Raw genomic sequence first — 21736 nt, 5'->3', positions numbered from 1 at the left:
ATTCGGTAAGTCATTCATTTTTGTTCCTGTTAATTTTTGTCATTTGCTCTAATATTTCTTGTATGCATGTATTCTATCGTTAGTCACAGCGCAATGTGTAGATGATACGATCACAAGGCCATAACCGAGGCTTATAAGCCCGATTCAATTTTGAAAGCTCACTTATATATTTTCAAATATTCAACTATATTATTTCACCAAATACCATTTTTTTAACACCATAAGCTTAACATATTTAACACCCTGGAGAAAGGTACCATTTAACCCACTTTATCGAACTACACACTGCCCGAACAGCGAGCAAAATGGTCTGGAGGGCCATAGCCCATGATAGCCGATCCACTCTAGCTGTGGTACGTAGAACTTAAAGGGCCAGCAATATTTTAGCGACATTCTGCAACCAAATGTAGGACCGTTCCAAAATGGTCTCCCAGGGGCAATTTTCCAGTAAGATAATGCTCGCCCGCATACAGCTGGAGTTGCTCAAGACTTCTTACATCCTTTTGAGACTCTTCCATGGCAAGCTGCTCCCCCGACTTGTTCCTTATAGAGCATGTATAGGATCAGCTGAAACGTCAGACTCCGCCGTGCATCTCTGTGCAAGATTTAGAAGTGGCTGTTCAAAATTTGGGTGTCCATCTGCCTCAGCACAACATCAGACGTTTAATTAGGTCAATGCCGGCTCGTGTTACGGCATGTGTTGCAGCAAAAGGGGTCCAACGCGCTATTGATGTAGCACTGTATTTATCTCATTTCTTAGCCTGTATTTGTTTAATTGCCTGGATTTTCGGATCAAGTGTCTCTCTCACCTGCATTATTATATATATTAAATTTCACTTCAATCCAATGCTTCCTTCTTGGATCGATATTTTCTATGTACCTGAGTGGTATTAAATAGCATACCATGCCTTATGAATATTTTTCAATGTAGTTATATAAATCTTATAATACCCGATATTATAAACACACGGTATAAGCGTTAGAAGGGGAGGGGTCAGTGATGCAAAAACAGTGCAGAGGTATAGAGTTCCTTTGTTTTTTTCAAATAATTTACTTCTAACAAATTGACTCGGATAAGTTTTGAAATGCGCGAAAATTGGTTAATGTAGAGCAATGCATTAATTTCTCCTACTAAAATTCTATTTAGTTTGGTTTCGAAATGTATTAGCGTGACCACCATATTGTTTCTTATCATTTTGACTTGTTTACTTCATAGCCGATGGAATGACTAGAGCTGAAGCAGTTAATGCTGTATTTATCCAGAAAGCTTCTACTGCTAGGAGAGCATATGCAACTGTTGTTCACGTAAAGCATGTTGCAGCTGGATATGTTCCAAAAGGTTAAATTATTTTTCCTTTTAATGCAATGGAAGATTATTTTCTGAAAAAATTGATTATAAAATATTTTTTCCTCACGTATTAACCGATTTTCAAACCTGAATTTCAGATTTGTTTGAAAGCACCAGTTTAAAAAATCTTTTGGACATTAGGGTGTGTTGAAATACTTTTTTTCTAATTTTGATGATGGGTAGTGAAGAAAAAGTGCCATTGACGAGCAAAGTGCAAATAAACAACTATAATTTTTTTTTTGGACAATTTCTACATTTGCCGCAATTGCCTGGAAGTTTCGGCTAAATGCTTTTTCTTTTTTTTTTTTGATATTTTACGCAAAATAAAAGAAAAAAAGTATGCAGTAGATCCTTGTTTTACGCAGCTTTATTTTACGTGGTTTCGATTATACGCGGTTTAAGATTTGACACCTTTTTATTTTACGCAGATGAGTTTCGGTTTTACGTGGTTGTGGCAATGCAAACAGATAAAATTTTCCATTCTTTAAAATCCAAACTAATAAAGATAGCAGATTACGCGTAATCAACTGCATTTTGGTGTGCTAATAATCGAGCTTAGGTCACTGGAGACATTTTATGCGATTGGTTCCAGAGCTCTTCCCAAAAGTATTAAACTCTCACTGAAAGAAGAGCTTTTAAGAGTGACAAAGGAGGCCTAAACCAACGAGGATACCGACGTCGGTGACGCACAACCAAAAACGTTCACATTGAAAATTTTGAGTCATTTTGAGATAATAGAAAAGATTTTTCCGATTTGTTAGTGAAGAAAGATTCTGTCATGGAAATGACGTAAGTGATCATGGATGCGTTAATGCTCTGCAAAGAATTACAGAGAAAAATTTTTCGTGATTGCCAAAAGACTATCATAGCCAGCTCCTCTTTATAAACAGAACCTGAAATTAATTTATGTTTTCTGTATGCATGTTGAGCATAAAAGTCGATATAAGTACACATTAAACTTGTTATACAATTAGTCATCACTAGAATGAAGTATTTTGTTACCTACGGAACCAAACCTCTATTTTAACACTAGTATTAAGTCTCAATTTACGCGGTTTCGATTTGCGCGGCATTAACGTACCCCCCACGTAAAACGAGGGTCTACTGTATTTCTGTTTTCGATTTTGGGTTGTGCGGAAACTGCGCCATTAGTGGTACTAAATTCCCATTTAAAAATGAGATGTGTGGAGCAATTCCTGTTTTTCACAAATGCATAGAAGTTTTGCCAATTTCCTGCTCGTTTAAAGTTTTTAGCAATTTTTGTCTAAAACTCAGAATTCCGTTTTCGCATTATTTACCAGAAATTATTATATAGTTTGTGAGATATGAACAATTTTTAATTGTTTGGTGGGCAATAAAATAGCTACTTATTAGGGTGGTTCGAAAAAATCGATTTCTTTATTTTAGAATCGCGTTACCTCTCAAAAGCTGTAGTTATAGATCTTCAATTGGGGGAAAAATAATAAAAAAAATTTAAGTTGACATCCTCAGTTCGCGCATGAGGCTGAAAGTTTCAAAAAAAATGCTAAAAATTGAATTTTTCAAGAAATAAATAAATAAATAAATTAATTAATTAATTAATTAATTAATTAATTAAATTTAATTTTTTTATGTTTTTATAACGAAACAGCCATAAATTGTCAGTATATAGCGTAGTTTGAACCTAAAAAATATTTTATTGGAAACTAACTACTAGAGATTTTGCAACTGCTTTTAGTCAGAAATAGTTTCTTAATTTTCTTTTTAAAAGTTCTCTTGCAAAGTTAATATGATAGAAACAGAGAAATATCCTGTTCTGAAAGCAAACTGATACATCAGACAGAACAAGAAATTTTTTTTATCATGTTTCATTTGCAGCAAAGTATCTTTTTAAAAGATAAATAAAAATCGATTTCTGACTTATAACAGTTGCAAAATCATTATTAGTCGGTTTCCGTGGCATTCAGCATTCTTTATTAATTGTTGAACGAGAGTTTCTCGCTAACGACAAATAGTATTTCAAGTATATTTTTATACGCTTATCTGAAAGAACACCATCGTAAAGAAAATCTATTTTTATACGAAAAAATATGTTCTTTTTAATGGTACCAACGAAAACAAGATGCAAGGTGACAAACTTGAGCTGCAGCGCATTAAAAGTAGGCCATTTTCATGTGACGTATTTTGACAGCCTCTATGGATGCCAATATCTTTTAGAGAATTAATATTTACGCTCTGCAACTATAACCCATTAAAAACACGTGACAATGGAATTACAAAGTACGAGCTTCTGAATCAGTTTTGTTCAGAATTTCTGACATTTTAAAATCAAGGAAAAAGTTTCTCCACTACGTTTTTCTTGCGAATTCGTATGCAAGCTACACAAAAGTTAACGAACTCAAATTCATAAAAATACTAGAACATATTGAAAACCAAAAGTACTTTAAGCCCCTAAAATTTCAGGCTTCCAGTGTAATAAAATTTTCTACTCCTGCTCTTAAACATGGCAATTCGTTACGAAAGACAGAATTTCGAGCTCAATTTTTTATCCTTAAACGAAAGAACACCATCGAAAAAAGAACTTATTTTGAAAGAAAAAAATATATTCTTTCTAATGGTTTTAACTAAAAGAAGATGCGAGGTGACAAACTTGAGCTATAGCTCTTTGAAAATAGGCTATTTTTTCACTTGAACGGTTTTGATAGCCACTATGATGACAATATCTTTTAGAAAATACATATTTAAGCTATGCAACCGCAATTCATTAAAAACAAATATTTTTACTATATAATCACGCAGCACGAGCTTTTGAATAATTTTTGTTCAGATTCTATGACAACTTAAAATCCAGGAAAATTTTTCCATATCGCGCTTTTTCACAAGTTTACGAGCATGCTACACAAAACCTAACGAGTTCAAATTCACAAAAATGCTTGAATATATTAACGGCCAATTGTACTTTAGGTGCCTAAAATTTCAGGCTTGAGCGTGATAAAATTTTCTGTAAACTTTGTCTGATTTTGGCAATTTGACACAAAAAGCTGATCTGCCATTTTGGACAACATTTTTGGAGATCCTAGATCCTCGGGATTTGAATCTAGAAAGCTGAAAATTTACGTAGGTTAGTTTCAAAGACATCTCTACACCTCTATAAAGTTCCATCTAAATTGAAGATGGTCGAGCGGGGACGATTTGAAAAATTAGATCAGTTACCGTGAAATGACTCTTATACAATGAACTTAAACAGCAAAATTTTATCTAAGTACAAAATTCCCAGATTACTTAGTCCCAACATTTAAGATTGATAAGAAATAAAATACACGACCCTATACGCTGTAAATAATCATTATGATAAGTGTACTAGTGGATCTCAGCCATAAAATGTTTATCTTTATTACTGCATCCAAATCAGCATTTTTTTTTATTTTTTTTTAAGAATGTGCCTCGTATTATTCTAAAAAATCACCAGTCATAATATGACGGGTGCAAATTTCTTGGCCATTTCCACTAATTTCGTTTGTAGAAACAAGAAACCCAACGTGGTGGGTAATATCTCCATTCCTGTTTGCGAAAATCATAATTTTAATTTAAGACGTAAAAATTCAAAGGAATGCTGAATGTCGGATGTTTTTACATATAGCTTTTACCCGCACCTTCGCTGTCATTGATGTAAATTTTGTCAATCCATTCGGAATAACAGCCAACAGAGGTAGAGATCAAACAGTTACAAAAAAAAAAAAAAACCTACACATTATAATTCAGAAAAACGTATAAGAGTAGAAAATAATTTCGCACAGAGATTTTTGAAAACGCAATGGTTTTGAGCGGATATGATCCTCTCAAATGCTTCTAAAGACCCTTTTTAATTTCCAGATGATATGCTCATTAGTTTTTGAAATTATAATTTAGTTGTGTTACAAAATTCTATTATTCTATATTAAATATATTGCTTTACAAATGTTTTTGGTGTCATTTTGGAAGTTTTGTCAAGGTAACACAACTTTTTTTTTAAAGCTTCTTATGCAATTTTGAAAATCATATAGGTTAGTCGAAATTCATCATTTTCTTAAAATTATATTTCAGGAGCTTTCATTTGTATCAGTATGTGCAGCAATTTTTCTGTTTTAATGGTATCAGATTGCATTTGAGTGACAGAGCAAATCGCATGTGACAGCTGCGCCGTTGCTGAATAACCTCTAAACTGACTGTTGACATCTTTCTGAGAGGCTGCTGTCCATATACGATGTCACACGTTCTCAAAATATTTTGCTCCCCTTCTCCCTTTTGCCGCAAAAGTGTCATACTTCACCGTACCCCTCCCTTCACCTTGTCACATGTCATGCTGTCTTCAGAGCCCTATCCAACCGATAAAACCAAAATAGTGATAGGTACGGGGCACCCTTAAGTGTGTTAGGATATGAGATACAATACATAAACACATTCTTATTTTTAAAAGTATTTCAACCAAAATGTGTCATGCTGTGTTTCTAGTTACTTCCCCAGAGCGTGACACCATTTATGGATGACCCCTCATCTGCCTAGATCAACCTCGGGAAGATGAAAATCACAGTTTCAACTAAGTTCTGGGGTAAATGAAAATCAGTTGAAAAAAATAGAGAAACAGGATTTCATTCGCCAACGCAAAGCCAGAAGAATTACCACAATTTTCATCCCCTCCCTTTCTTTCTCATACAATAGCGATATAAATAATAATGCTTTTTTTCCTAATGAGTATGTTAACGCTAAAGCTACACTACGATCTTAACTAAAAACCTATGTTAATTTTGTTTTTTAAACTATATAATAGAATTCCACAACTTTCACTAAATAGTTAACATTTAAGTCCAATATGTTTTTACTCAATTCTTCATATAAATAACTAAATAAAACCTCGGTTATAAGTTTTCTAATAGTACTTTTACATTGCACCAAAGTTTGGAATTTTTTTAAGGATATTTTTCTAAGGAATGTTGCTTTCAAGTAAATAACATAAAATTCTACTAACTAGGCATCGAATTTTCACTTATAAAACTAGAAATGCTGAGTTGTATGAAATATTCAGAACAATAATATCGATAAAATAAAGAATAATATTGAGATTGAAAATTAATTAAATTTCATATTATGTTAAAGTAAGAAATACTAATTAATTCGTTTTTTACATCTCTTAACGTCAGAAAACATACATATATTTTTCTTTTCTCCCATTAGTTAAATGAATTCCTTTTTAACATTTCTTCCCTCTTACGCCCCTCAAGGGGGACGCACCCCACAGTTTCAGAACAGTTGCCCTAAGTTATTCTATGTTTTTGCTTAATGTTAAGTGAAACTTTTTCCCCGTGAGGGTTATTAAATTTAAATACAGTTTTGAAATTGTTTAAATTTAATCGTGTGTTAGTGTAAGTAAGTGTCTAAATGTGAAGGAAACTTAATATTTTCTAGAATTTGCCATTTTCGCATATTCTGTAACGTAAGAATTACCATATATGTTCAATCTGTTGCCTAATTTATCTAAATTAATTCATTCAAAATGATTTTAAAAAAAAATAATGAAAAATGTTCAGTAAGTTACCGCCCTAAAGCCAGGGCTAAGGCAGAAAAACATGAAATACACCGCCAGCTCAGTCAATTCCAGCCGAGGACTGCAGTTTCGTGCTTATTAGCACTCATCAGCCCGGTATAGGACTAACTGAGCTGGAGGTGGAAAACCTCTTAAGGAAGCCAAGAGTGCCAAACAAACTGGTAGCTAACATAGAATTAGCACTGACCAGACGAGTGACCGAAACAATGGTTCGGTTCAACTCGAATATTGCAGGCAAGGCAGGTAAATTCAGTAAGTTACCGCCCTAAAGCCAGGGCTAAGGCAGAAAAACATGAAATACACCGCTAGCTCAGTCAATTCCAGCCGAGGACTGCAGTTTCGTGCTTATTAGCACTCATCAGCCCGGCATAGGACTAGCTGAGCTGGAGGTGGAAAACCTCTTAAGGAAGCCAAGAGTGCCAAACAAACTGGTAGCTAACATAGAATTAGCACTGACCAGACGAGTGACCGAAACAATGGTTCGGTTCAACTCGAATATTGCAGGCAAGGCAGGTAAATTCAGTAAGTTACCGCCCTAAAGCCAGGGCTAAGGCAGAAAAACATGAAATACACCGCTAGCTCAGTCAATTCCAGCCGAGGACTGCAGTTTCGTGCTTATTAGCACTCATCAGCCCGGCATAGGACTAGCTGAGCTGGAGGTGGAAAACCTCTTAAGGAAGCCAAGAGTGCCAAACAAACTGGTAGCTAACATAGAATTAGCACTGACCAGACGAGTGACCGAAACAATGGTTCGGTTCAACTCGAATATTGCAGGCAAGGCTGGTAAATTCAGTAAGTTACCGCCCTAAAGCCAGGGCTAAGGCAGAAAAACATGAAATACACCGCCAGCTCAGTCAATTCCAGCCGAGGACTGCAGTTTCGTGCTTATTAGCACTCATCAGCCCGGTATAGGACTAACTGAGCTGGAGGTGGAAAACCTCTTAAGGAAGCCAAGAGTGCCAAACAAACTGGTAGCTAACATAGAATTAGCACTGACCAGACGAGTGACCGAAACAATGGTTCGGTTCAACTCGAATATTGCAGGCAAGGCAGGTAAATTCAGTAAGTTACCGCCCTAAAGCCAGGGCTAAGGCAGAAAAACATGAAATACACCGCTAGCTCAGTCAATTCCAGCCGAGGACTGCAGTTTCGTGCTTATTAGCACTCATCAGCCCGGCATAGGACTAGCTGAGCTGGAGGTGGAAAACCTCTTAAGGAAGCCAAGAGTGCCAAACAAACTGGTAGCTAACATAGAATTAGCACTGACCAGACGAGTGACCGAAACAATGGTTCGGTTCAACTCGAATATTGCAGGCAAGGCAGGTAAATTCAGTAAGTTACCGCCCTAAAGCCAGGGCTAAGGCAGAAAAACATGAAATACACCGCTAGCTCAGTCAATTCCAGCCGAGGACTGCAGTTTCGTGCTTATTAGCACTCATCAGCCCGGCATAGGACTAGCTGAGCTGGAGGTGGAAAACCTCTTAAGGAAGCCAAGAGTGCCAAACAAACTGGTAGCTAACATAGAATTAGCACTGACCAGACGAGTGACCGAAACAATGGTTCGGTTCAACTCGAATATTGCAGGCAAGGCTGGTAAATTCAGTAAGTCACCGCCCTAAAGCCAGGGCTAAGGCAGAAAAACATGAAATACACCGCCAGCTCAGTCAATTCCAGCTGAGGACTGCAGTTTCGTGCTTATTAGCACTCATCAGCCCGGCATAGGACTAACTAAGCTGGAGGTGGAAAACCTCTTAAGGAAGCCAAGAGTGCCAAACAAACTGGTAGCTAACATAGAATTAGCACTGACCAGACGAGTGACCGAAACAATGGTTCGGTTCAACTCGAATATTGCAGGCAAGGCAGGTAAATTCAGTAAGTTACCGCCCTAAAGCCAGGGCTAAGGCAGAAAAACATGAAATACACCGCCAGCTCAGTCAATTTCAGCCGAGGACTGCAGTTTCGTGCTTATTAGCACTCATCAGCCCGGCATAGGACTAACTAATTCGAGCTACCAGTTTGTTTGGCACTCTTGGCTTCCTTAAGAGGTTTTCCACTTCCAGCTCAGTTAGTCCTATGCCGGGCTAAAAAAAAGAGAAAACACACAAATAGAAGATACTAGAAATAATAATATGTAAAAAGCAAAACTATCGTATAGATTCCTTGTATCAGTCAAAGAATTTTTTGACAGAAATTGGAAGCTGCAGAAAAAAGAAGAGAAGGATGGTAATTGGTTTAGATTTATAAAGATACCTAATGATTACCAGTAGAGCTCGTGAACCCTAAAAAGTTTTGTATTCAAGTAAAATTTTGACAGCGAATACCTAACAAAAACACGGACACCAATCTCAAACGCGCAATGTCGCATTCCCTCAAAATCATCGGAGCATTCCCTCCCCCCCCCCCCTCCAAAAAAAAAACAACACTTCCCTAAGAAGAGAACTAGAACCCTTGAAATAACCTGCGAAAATTTTCAGTGGATCAGTTTGTGCATGCGCCCCCCTCCCTGCCTTCTAGGCATCTTTGATAGAAATACAGTAAAATCTGTCTACAACGATATTGTTGGGACCTAAAAAAATATTGTTATAGACAGGTTATCGTTATAGACAGTTTGATTATTCATGCTGACATTTTGCTGGGACCAAGGAAAACATTGTTATAGACAGGTTTATTGTTATTGACAGCATTGTTGTAGACAGGTTTCACTGTATTTTTAAGTAAAGATAGCATGCACTTGTATGTAGCATACTAGAGAACTCAGAACTGTGATGATTCTTCAGAATTGTGAACAAGAGAAATTTTTTTTAAAAATTATACTGTCCTTTATATTTAAAAAAAAAAAAAGTTTCATCAAACAAAATTGTACATCAATTCTTAGGACCATAGAAAGGGTTCGGGGAATAAACCTAAATTAAGTGAAAAGTACTTAGGTATAATTATGGGTATCAAAATCATCCATGAGGCATTTTCTTACATGCTGTATTTGATTTAATATCAACCCCCTCCGCCCAACTATTTCGTCAAAAAATAAATAAAATAGGAGCAACAGAATAATAAATAAAACATTGAAAAAAAAAATAATAACAACAATATCATTTATTTTCTTTCAGAGCAAGTAAAAAATAGACAACTAAAAATACCCAGCTTTTCTGTATTTCTATATCGAAGAAAAATTTTAAACCATACATGATTAGTTAGAACCATACGGGAAAATAATTGACACTTTCCATTAATCGCTGAAAATTAAAGTACCCTTTTCAAACCTAAGTAAAGGAATGATTTTTTTCTTTTAAAGGAAAATCGAAACGGTGCAGCTCCCATATTTGACATTTCAGTTAAAGGTTAATAGCATAGACCAATTTGTTTCATCATAACAATGACGCTAATCGCTTACGCAAACAATAGCCAAAAAGAACTACACTCCGGCTTGATATCACTTGCTCATTGGTCATAATTTTTAATTCATCCGCAAATGTCAATCAAACTGACGGAGCTACTCCACTGCCACCCCAATACATCCCCAGTCGACGTAGGAACGGTTTGTCGGGGAGAGCTGTAGGGATACGATCTTCGTCTACTGGCTACTCCACCAAAGCCGAAAACGTGGCACCTCAGATGGTGCCCGGCGCTACGCCGGCTTTTGAAACTATCGCATACATAGTCTCATGGAAAGAAAAACAACCGGTTTACAGGCGGAAATGGACGAATCTATTAGTTTGCGGGGATTCCAGGTTTCGCAGATGTAGGTTAACCAACCAATAAAGAGCTCCATGCCTCCAAAAAGTAAGCAGAGTCATATTCAAATGAGCGGAACACGTTCATCAAATTTTTACTTTCCCCCCTCATTCACATAGACCCGTTTTAACTAGCTTCTTGTCAAATAAAAGAAGCTATATCCAGAAAACACCTTATTTCTAATATTTTCATGATAACTTTCGTGCGTCGCCAAGCTATAAATTAATCTTCTAGTGTAGAATTTCAAAACAATTAATTTCAAAGCTTAGTCTCAAACAAGGTATTGGCGATTTTATTGGCATGGTTGGTTAAAACTATAATTTTTGCTTTATATGTATCCAAACATTCTTGCGATAAAATAGTATTACTTGCCTTATTTTAGGTATATATGTCCCTTCTTTTGAGGAAGAAGTTAGCCTTTTTAAAGAAACATTGAACGAAGCTGGATTGAAGGCTTCTGATGTTTCTTACGTTGAAGCACATGGTACTGGTACTCCTGTTGGAGATAACGTCGAGCTTAATGCAGTGGCTGAGGTATTTTGTAAAGATAGACAAAAACCCTTTTATATTGGCTCAATCAAAAGCAACATTGGACATACAGAAGCTGCTTCAGGTAAACATTGCTTGAAACTATAAACTTCAAATTGTTCTCCGTATTACAAATAAATAAAACCATTTATTAAGAATGGGAATATATATTTAAGTGAATACATAGTGCGATATACGTATAGGTAATTTTATTAATTAATTCTATGCTTTATATTATTATACTCGTAGTTGATGCATAAAAAGAAAGGTTTTTTTTAATGTTTAATTACGGTTTTTTTTTGCAGGTTTGTGTGGGATTATAAAATCAATCATAGCTTTTGAAACTGGAAAAATCCCACCAAACATCAGATACAAAACTCCAAACCCCTACTGTGAAAGCTTACTAAGAGGACACTTGCAAGTTGTGACAGAGCCAACGTTATTGCCTTCTTCATACATAGCCGTGAATTCGTTTGGTTTTGGAGGATCTTTTGTTAATGCTATTTTGAAAAGAAACCCCAATACAGTTGTTAATAACTGCCAAACTTCAACTTTACCGAAATTGGCATTGTACGCAGCAACTACCGAGGCAGCAGTTACCTTCTTCTTTCAGTTCCTAAAAGATAATCCCAAATTACCTGCTGAATTTTTCGCTTTGCTGCACAAATTATCATTTACACCAATTTCATTAAAACCTTTTAGAGGCTATGCTTTAATTGGTGATACAGAAGAACCGATCACTGAAGTAAAAGTAAGTGAATTTAAGTTAATATCCTAAATTTGCATTACATATTGGGAAGGGAATTTAACTCTGATACGTGATGTTTTATCTAGATGTTTTTACAAGTAAGGTCTTCAATGCCTTGCCTTTTCCAGTGACAAATGCTCTCGTGTTGCACTCTTCCCGACATAAATGCATTAAAAGAAATTACATAGTTAAAGTGGTATTTAATTTCAATCAAAAGGCAGAACACATTTCCTGTTCACTAAAAATAAAAGAAGAGCATAACTTTCCAGTAGAGCTAAGATTTTGTCGACAGATTGTGATGGCACGTAATTGTGGGTGGTGGTTCATAAAAGCAGGGCTGTGGAGTCGGAGTCGAACGGATTTTGGGGTAAATGAGTCGGAGTCGGAGTCGTTAGAAACCATGCCGACTCCGACTCCGGGGTTCTTTTTTTCTTTCATTTTCACTGACTCTCCTTGCATTTTTTAAAACCTGACTACCAATTGGTTCGATTACATGTATAAAAAGATACTAGTCAGAAAATAACTCATTATGGCAATCAGCCAGCTTGAGTGCTTACCGAACTTTCTGTAGCCGTCCCCTAGTTTTCTTGCTTTTTAACTTAACTAATAGCAACTGTCGGCAGACGGTTTTGTTGCTTAACATTTTCAAGTAATCACTTTCAAATAAAAATAGAAATATAGTGTTTTGTTTAATCTCAGTTATAAAATAGTAAAAGGAATATAACAATTTAGTAAGACGAGGCCCGTAGGTCAGGTGGAAACTTTTGAGAGTGATCGGAAAATTCAAATAAGTTCTGGCGCGAAAGCACGAATCCAAAAGATCTGATGAAATAATATAATATTTTTTTCTTTATTAAGACTATTTCTATAAGCTTGGTTCTCCCTAAAAAGTATGGGACAAAATAATTAAGTGTAAATGATTTCTTGGTAACAACACCCAATAATTGCAGTTAATCTTAAAATCTTCATATTAAGGTTAATTCTAAGCAGCTAATAAAATGTAAATTAAAAATTTAGCGAAGAAGAAATACAAGTATAGTAAAAGCTATTCGTACATATTTGTATACCTCCGCATTTTAAAATATATTCGGGAAAATTTTCAGAATTAAAGTATTTATATTTTTTATAAACTCTGAAATTAACTTTGGAAGTCACCTATTAGATGGGTGTCGGCCGGGCCAAACCACCCCCTCTCAAGAACTTGGATTTTGAAAAAAAAAAGCTTTTTTTCTCTCAAGTTACAGTTTTTAAAAATTGAAAGCACTCGATTTGATCAATATCTATTTCTTAAACATTAAAGGGGGGGGGGAGGATTACAGCTAATTCTTTTCAAAAAATTTTAAAGGGATTTTTAAGTCATCCCACTTTTAAACTCGTAACTTTTGGAAAACTTGATTTTAAAATTGAATTTCTAACATTGTATGCGTCTTGGGTTTACAGTAAAAAACAAAATGCCAAATTTTCATAAAAAAGAACTAATATTTCAATCTCTGTTTAGAGGTTTCCCCCTTCCCCTGAAGGGAGAGAGGGAATTGAAAAATAGAATAAAAAATAAAAAAATAAATAAAAAATTCAGGAGTCGGAGTCAGAGTTGGAGTCGGAGTCGGGCGTTTCAAAATCCAGGAGTCGGGGTCGGAGTCGGCCATTTTCCTTCCGACTCCGCAGCCCTGCATAAAAGGCTTTCTCGTTCACCAGAATTTTATCTATGAGACTTCTTGTTAAGGGGATTTCCAGAATGTCACATCTACAGGAGACAAATGCGGACTATTCCTGAATGGACATGCTGCTGCGATTGATAGCAAATCCCAAAGTCTAATTTTGAAGCAATAGAAAAGTCTTTGGTGTTGCCAACTTACTCTGAATTAAAAAAAGGATAGGTTTTACAAAGTTTTTTGAATGAAAAGATAATTTGCCATACTTTCAATTATATTCTAAAAATTTACGAGAGATAAAACTATCATTGTTTTCCATATAATTACCTGAGGCAGAAAGCTTTTCAGATAGAATGTAAACCATATTTTGAACAAGAACGAGAAATATTAAAATGCATATTAACACTTGAACATGAACGTAAAACTTAAAAATGAGTGTAGCGGGATTTTGATCTGGCATGTTTCTCCCCAAACACACTGCACCGAGTTTTGAATGATATACTAGCATCCATCTTTCCAGTCGGTAAAATATCAATTCACTTATCCATACAAAGCAAAAGACGTGAAAAGTTCAGAGTATACAGTAGTGAGTCCAGCAGTGAGTCCAGCTTTGGGGCGGCTATGAGGCTGCAGCCACCCCAGGTCAGACCTAAATTATTTCTTTCTGCAAAATATTATGTAAAAAAATCTTAATGTAAAAAAAAATGTTATAGTATCTTGCATCCATGCTATCATTATCAGCATAGCATACCAAAGTTCATGTGCCAAAATAAATAAATAAATAAATAAAAATTAAAAATAGAACCAAGCAATTATTTGTATCAATTTATTTGTTTTCGCTCTTCTTAAGGTTGATGCACAAATTTGTAAGTATGACAGTAACAAGAATGTTACTTTTCCGAAATTTCCTTTCGAATTTTGGAAATTTTGCCGTACCTGTTCCAAAAATTTATTCATTTGCTCTCTGAAATGAGGAAGGGAGAAAAAAAGGCAGATATCATAGCTGTTTTTCTTTCTTTCTTTCTCTATCTCTCTTTATTATCGCGTTTAGAATCAATTCTTAAAATTGTGTCTCCGATCTCGCTTTTTTAAACTTTTAGTTTACGATGTTTCAGCTTTTTTTTTTCTTCTGTTTCGTTTACATCACCTTGCCATGAGTAATTTTTTTGCATCCTTTACAGGAATTGAAAATTTTGCCTTTAAATTGGTTAGTAATGGTGTCTAAAGTACGTGAATTTTTTAAGAATATACATATACATTTAAATTTTATAACCAACACTGAATACAAATTTTAGATGATTCCAAGTGCAACCGAAATCAACTATTGATACAGAACGCTTTCGTTTACATCGCTGAACTTTGGTAATGACAAGGAGACATAAAATTTAATGACCTCAGCTCTTGAGAAATGCAACTCTTCCTTAGATTTTCGAAGCAAGAAGTTTCCTTTAGACCAGCGGTTCCCAACCTTTTCTCCCTTGCAAACCCCTTCTAAAATTCTAAAGGAGTTGGTGCGAGACCCACGTGATAACAGGCCAGACAACTCCCCTCCCCCCCGCTTCGTTACGCCACCAGTAGTCGATCTTTGAACTTGGCTCGAAACTTAAAAACAGTGCAGTTTACCAGTAGTGTTGCTTGCTCTGGTTGATATAGATGAAATAGGAAATATGTAACTTCGGATGCACATTTTTGAATACAATTCTGTTGGATTTATCTCTTCCTTCCCACGTACCGGAATGTAGAGGCAATTAAAAAATATATGTATAATATAAGTCTTAAGTGTCTGCTGAGTGAAAAGTGAGTCAGCGAGTTCCGCTGCCGAACAACCTGCATGTAAGGTAAAAAGCTGGGCGCCTCATGGAATAAATTTTAAAGTTCGGAGGTAAGTACTCTTTTCTCAGATAAACAAATTTACATTTTATGCAGTTAAGATTTCTTAAGTTTTCCTCCATTACACAAACAATTGTCAGTTTCCTTTCCGATATCTTTGTCTGTAATTTGTAATTTCAGCATACTGCTTTAATATTTGAAACGGTTAACTTGCAACTTTTTATTTCTTTATTTTTTCAACTTTGAACACGCATTTATTCGAAATGGATTTTCCAAACTAACAATATACATATGTCAAAATTTTCTGCGAATATACTTGTTGCTATCAGAAGCGTAACTTGGTGTTGATATTCAGTAAAAATGTAAACAAGTTTATTGAAACAGGCTTTTAACTGAACTAATCTTATATTTTCGGTTTCGATTAAATTGTTTTATACGCTAGCATGTGTTATTTTGATCAAAAAACATTCCTTGATGGGTTTCCGTAGTTCTGAGATAAAAGATTAGATTTGAACGCCCGAGGTCGGTGGGTTCGATACTTAAACATTTCCCCCCAACTACGCCCCTGCAATGTTATTCAAACAAGCTGGTTCTGTGCGTAAATTAAAAAATATATATATGGTTTTTTTTTCACTGTTGTCTTTAGGTTTTATGATATTTATGCACACATTGTGGTTAAGTTAACGGTATTCATAATTTCTGGGCTTGCGAAAGATTAATTTTGAGCAGTGGATACACAACGTGTTTTTGCCAAATGCTCTATGCTTGTTTGTTTATGCTTAAAAAGGGCAAAATGTCTTGAACTACATATTTTTTGAACACCTTGGGTTTTCTGTTAATAAGCTTTCAGGAACTCTGAAACTGTAACATAAATTGAATTAAAGGGCTGTCTATAAAGTATGTTACAAACTTTTGAACAAATCCCCCCCCCCCCTCCTCCTTGTTACATGTAACGCTGTTCAACATGAGCATATTGTTATAAACAACGCGTGATGTCACACTTCTTGTTATCCCCTCCCTTCCCCCTGTCACAAAACTGTCACATTGATTTCCTAAAAGAGCATACTTAGCAAAATGTTGATCTAAATTTAACATATATGAGGTTTTAAGTATTAAAGAAAGTTGCTAAAATGGTCATTCTATGAAAAGTTTTTTGAAAAAGATTACTTTGTCATCAATTAATGCTTTTTAAAATAATTTTTCAAAAGCCTAAAATGATGAACAATTAAAGCCCCCCCCCCCCCACACACACACAAGAATCATTAGCAGCAGAAAAAGCTAAAAATGGGAAAGTAGCCGAATTCCAAAAAAAAAAAAAAGGCTGTTTAGATATTGAATACATTTTTTGATATACAACATACAGTATTCATGATGTATCATTCTTCTTTAATTAACGTTTTTCAAGTTGAATTCCTGTGTAATTTTTCGAGAGTGCCCACCGAAGGAAGGGGGGGGGGGTCGGAATCATAGTCTCATAGTAATGATAGCTTTTCAACGGCTATAGTTATAAATAACTGTGCCCTTGAAATTTTAAGGGAGATGGAGATGTTTTGGTTTTTTTTTTTTTTTTGAAGGTTTCATAATTGAAGGGGGTAGGGCACCGTCTACTTTGGGATGGCACCCAAGCATTCACGTCTTTTTAAAAGCATAAATTTGCTCAGCTAAGTTAACATTAATAATCTGGTATTATGTACTTTAATTTGATGTTATGTCTTTGAAACATATTTCCAGTCCTGTTTCCCATTTACTTAAGTAAAAATGTTTATTTATTTTTTAAAATTTCATTTAATTCTTATTCAAATACAATAGTAATATTATTTTTTGTTTTGATGTAATTGTAAAATGAAAGTTCATTTATTTATTTGAATACTTCTTAAGACTTAATGTTTCAATACAATATACGAGTACTTAAAATGCGATTAGTTAAAAAGCAATTTCTAATGAAAAATAAAACTGTGTTTATTTATCACTTTGTTTTAACATGATTGTAAAATAAAATCGTGTTTAGTTATTTGAATACTTTGTAAGACTATGAATTAAGCTCAGTGTATTTTTTAATGTATGATTATCGGTCCCTTTTTATGTTTTCAAATGAAAAAGTAGAACTTGTAATGCTACTTGAATAACAGAAGACAATAATAAATAAACCAAATAGTTTTATTTAACCAAAATATTAATCGAAGTGCTCCCTTCACAATATCATTGTGGATCGACAAACGATGACGTCATTTGCTAGTTGGATGGCCTTCCTATCTCGAAGGCCTCGGTTGGTGTACCCCTTCCCTTTTGTAGCAAGGGGTAACTAATAAGCGAAAAAAATAATAAAGTAAAATTCAAGCAATAAAACTTGAGAACATTTGTTTTAGTGGATGTTACTCAATAGTTTATTACATGAACGAAAATTTATTTTAAAATATAGAATTACAATCATTGCTACAGACTAAAAATATTGCTAGAAAATGAATGCAAGACAAATTCACTAAAAAACATACTCAATAATTGCTCTTTGTTGAGTTAACTTTCAAAAAGCTCTTATTTGGATATGATTAAAGTGAAAAACCAACGTAACTAAAGCAAAAATTTTGAAGAAAACACAGCAGCAAATAGCTATTTCAAGGCTACAATGGAGCCTCTTCATCAGTGAAAAAAGCTCACCAACACAACCGAAAGTCGCGAGAGAACTGACAACAACCAGGTGGACACCGGTATTTATACCAAAGAGGGCCAACCAATAGGAATTCAGGACAGAGGACAACAAACAGCCAATCAGCAGACGACATGTCAACTCCGGGCTCAGAGCAGGGGAGAGATAGCCAATCAGAAGCCAGAAGTCAAAAAGAGTGAGAGACAACGAAGAAAACCAGAAAGCAATTATAGAAATTGCTTCCAAATATCATGAAAAAATGGAGTGCTGGAAAAATCATTGACAAGAGAATGAGAATTTTTCCAAATAAGTAAGCTTCCCAGAAATCGAGGTCATAAACCGAAGAACATTTACAAATAATTTTGGCAGATGAAAAATCAAAGCAGTGACCAGAAGTCCGACAATGCTGAGCGATGGAAGAACGAGCAAGTTCTTTATGTTTAACTTAATTTTTGTGCCCTTTCAGACGGTGCTTGAAACCACGTTTAGTCTGTCCAACGTAACCAAGTCAACACTTGCAGGATATGCTATAAATGCCCCAGTTGCTATGGCAATCAATAGGGTGCTTCAAGTTTGTAAACTTTATCTTATTTACAGGAGAAAAAGCTATATCGAAACCAAACTTCTTCAAAAGAGAGGGCCTAATTAGCTTATTATGAATTGAATCAATAATGCTAGGAGAATAACCACGATCGAAAGCCACTACTTTAAAATAAGAAAGCTCAGCATTTAAAGAATTGGAGGAAGAACAGATGTTCAAAGCACGAAAACAAAAGCTTTGAATGAGGCCAACTTTTGATTTGGAGGATGAGAAGAGCATTTGTGAGGAGGTAGTGTAACAGCAAAAGGCTTACGAAACACCGAAGTCATAAATTCATCATTACTTTTAGTAATAAAGACATTCAACAAAGAAAGAGAACTATCAGTTTCCATTTCAATAGTTAATTGGATGCAAGGATCAATAGAATTTAGAGTAGAAAGTAAAATATCATTATTAACATGGTTTTGGCCAGTGTTGGGCATTAATCAATTATTTTTTCAATTGCCTAGTTAATTGATTAAAAAAGTAATTTCAATTAAATTAATTGCAATTAATTTAATTGCAATTAAATTAATTGCAACTAAAATATTAATTGCACTTTGCAATTAATTTAATTGAATTAACGTACGTTAATCGTTTCTCACAATTAAAATAATTGCAATTGATTTTTTAATTGTTTTATGAAACAATTAAAACTAACAATTAACTTTATGTATCAATAGGTACAGTGCAGCGTACAGAGTCCCAAGTATTATTCAATTTCATATTTTCGTTCAGTGCTGATTGCTCGCTCGCCGCGTGAACTAGTCTCGTCTGGGCAAGCTTTTTCCACACGTAAATGCTTCTGTTTTAATTAAGTGTTTTAAGTTTGTAAAAATCGTTGTTTTAGTTTAACCCGTAACAGAAGAGGTGAGAAAGAAGGACATATCATGGGACGTGAGGTCACAGAGACCGCTCTGTTTTACATTTTTTTAAAAATCATGTAATTAAAATACATTTCTGTAACTTCTGTCAGATGTTCTTTGGAGTTTTATTAGTACGGGAAAAATTTTTTTTAATTGAATTATACCTTTTCTGAGGAAATTTTGCTGGAGCCATAAGATTTTTTCAGAAAAGTCATATGCTGCAGTAAATAATTTATTGCTCGTAATAAAGCCGAACCTATTGTATATTAACTATTTTATTTTAGGTATTTAATGTATACAGAACATTTTAATTCTAGAAAACTGATATTATCGTCGCCTGTCCTGTCTAGTGGTCAAAGGAGTCTGACTGCGACTGGGAAGCCCCGGGTTTGAATCTCGGTTTGGGCATGGATGTACTTTCTCTCTCTTGTCCTTGTCCTTTCTTTGTGTGAATGTGTTTCTGTGCTGTAAATGGTTGCCTACCCTATAAACGGGTCCTTATGGCATGTATGCAGGGTCCGATTAACCTTTGAAATTAGGGGGAGCTCGGTCTCATTTCGCCCCCCCCCCCAGTTGTTGTACTGCAATTCTCGCCGAATAAGGGCAGTAAGAAATTGAATCAAATTTAACACTTCACAAAAGAAACTAAGTGGCATAAATATACATTGAAACAGAGTTGAACCAAATTCCACATTTGAAAATTTAACTTGTGACCACATTTTATTAAATGTGTCTTTAAATGTATGAAATTAAATATATATCTTTTTTAATTATATAATTCTTCCAAAGATCTTTATTTGGGCAAGCTCTGATGTTAGCAATCTCTTTAAAACTGCTGTTAAACACAGAAGCTGGTGTTGTTAAGCATATATTTTCAGTCATGTTAGGGCCTCTGAAAATTCCTTTTACGTAATTAGGCCCTGCATGTGTGTACTATGGAAGTCGGACTTTAAAAAAGTGAAGCAGCGCATCCAAAATTGCCACCTTAAATGGCTCACGGCAACAACAATTAATTATATCACATTAAGGGAAAATTTTGACAGCATCTTAACTTGTAGTGTATAGCGTCGTATTTCCGGAAAACATTCGGCCTAAATGTCCTTAGAACATTCATTGCGTAATTTTTGTGCGAACTTTTCGAACAACTCTCAACCTCATCTAGAAAATTTTGCATCTATTCCGCATCCCAACGTTAAAAGCTATGTTTACCACTGCCGGAAATTGTAGCACTGAAGGGAATGGGGAGGTGAGGACTCACAGCCTAAAGAATGCAATTGAAATTTAAACTAGAAGCTTTTACAAAAAGATGCTGATAAGCAAAAAGAAAAAGCTATTGGGAGAAACCATTCAATCGGACTGAAAATGAAATAGGGGTGGTAGGATAAGCTTTTGAGCGGTGTGTGAGACCGCACGTGTCTTCTCCCCTGTTGCGGGTTAAAGTTATAAAATAAAATGGCGTCGATAAACGAAATGGACGAAGACAGTAACATGTCAGTGACTTTTCGGGTTTTCGGACAATAATGAGTCATTAGAAATAACTTCGCCAGTGCCACCAAGTCCACCAACCGACACCGCCGAGTGTTCATCATCTTCGCCTGAGCGACTTCTCCTACTTGATGGAACATTTTTTAAGTTCTTGCCCGAAGAGTCTACTGGTAATAAAATCGCAGCGCTTTGTATGAAATGTCCAAGAGATGTATTAACTAAAGTTAAAGGTTATCATAATTGCACGTCAAACTTTTTGGGTCACCTGAAGCGAAAACATGGGCAAGAATGCATCGAAGAGTACAAAACATATTCAAAAAAACAGAGAAGTGAGGTACGGGAAAAAAATTATACTATTGTTAAAATAAAAACTGGAAAAACTAATAAGTCAAATAAGAATACAATTACACAAGAACAATTCGATGAAAATATTTTAAAATATTTTATACATTCTATGATTCCATTACGTGCAGTGGAAGATCCATATTTTTCTAAAATGTTTATGGACTTGAAAATATCAGAAATGGGGCTAACTGTAATGAGTCTACGTGCACTAGGACGTCGTATATGAAAACACTACGAAACGCAAGCAGCTAAGATAAAGTCGGAACTACAGGAAGTTCCCTATGTGTGCACAACAATCGATATTTGGTTCAGTAAAAAAAGAAGTTTCATCGGAGTTACAGCACACTGGATCACAAATGATCTACGGAGAGTTTCTGTGGCGTTAGCTTGTCAACGATTCAAAGGTGTCCACAGCTAC

General features: G+C 35.2%; 1 protein-coding gene across 1 annotated transcript in view; it reads left to right on the top strand.

The window, feature by feature from the left end:
• Positions 1-21736, top strand: part of LOC129226734 (fatty acid synthase-like) — a 271075-nt gene that overhangs the window by 14974 nt on the left and 234365 nt on the right. The window contains exons 3-5 of the mRNA XM_054861363.1: positions 1217-1339; positions 11023-11253; positions 11474-11919. Of these exons, the coding sequence (XP_054717338.1) occupies positions 1217-1339; positions 11023-11253; positions 11474-11919 (800 nt within the window). The remainder of the gene's footprint in view (positions 1-1216; positions 1340-11022; positions 11254-11473; positions 11920-21736) is intronic.

The sequence above is a fragment of the Uloborus diversus genome, chromosome 7, assembly GCF_026930045.1.
Source record: "Uloborus diversus isolate 005 chromosome 7, Udiv.v.3.1, whole genome shotgun sequence".
Classification (NCBI taxonomy): domain Eukaryota; kingdom Metazoa; phylum Arthropoda; class Arachnida; order Araneae; family Uloboridae; genus Uloborus; species Uloborus diversus.
The sequence above is the reverse complement of the archived record's forward strand: the minus strand, read 5'-3'. Positions and strand labels throughout refer to the sequence as shown.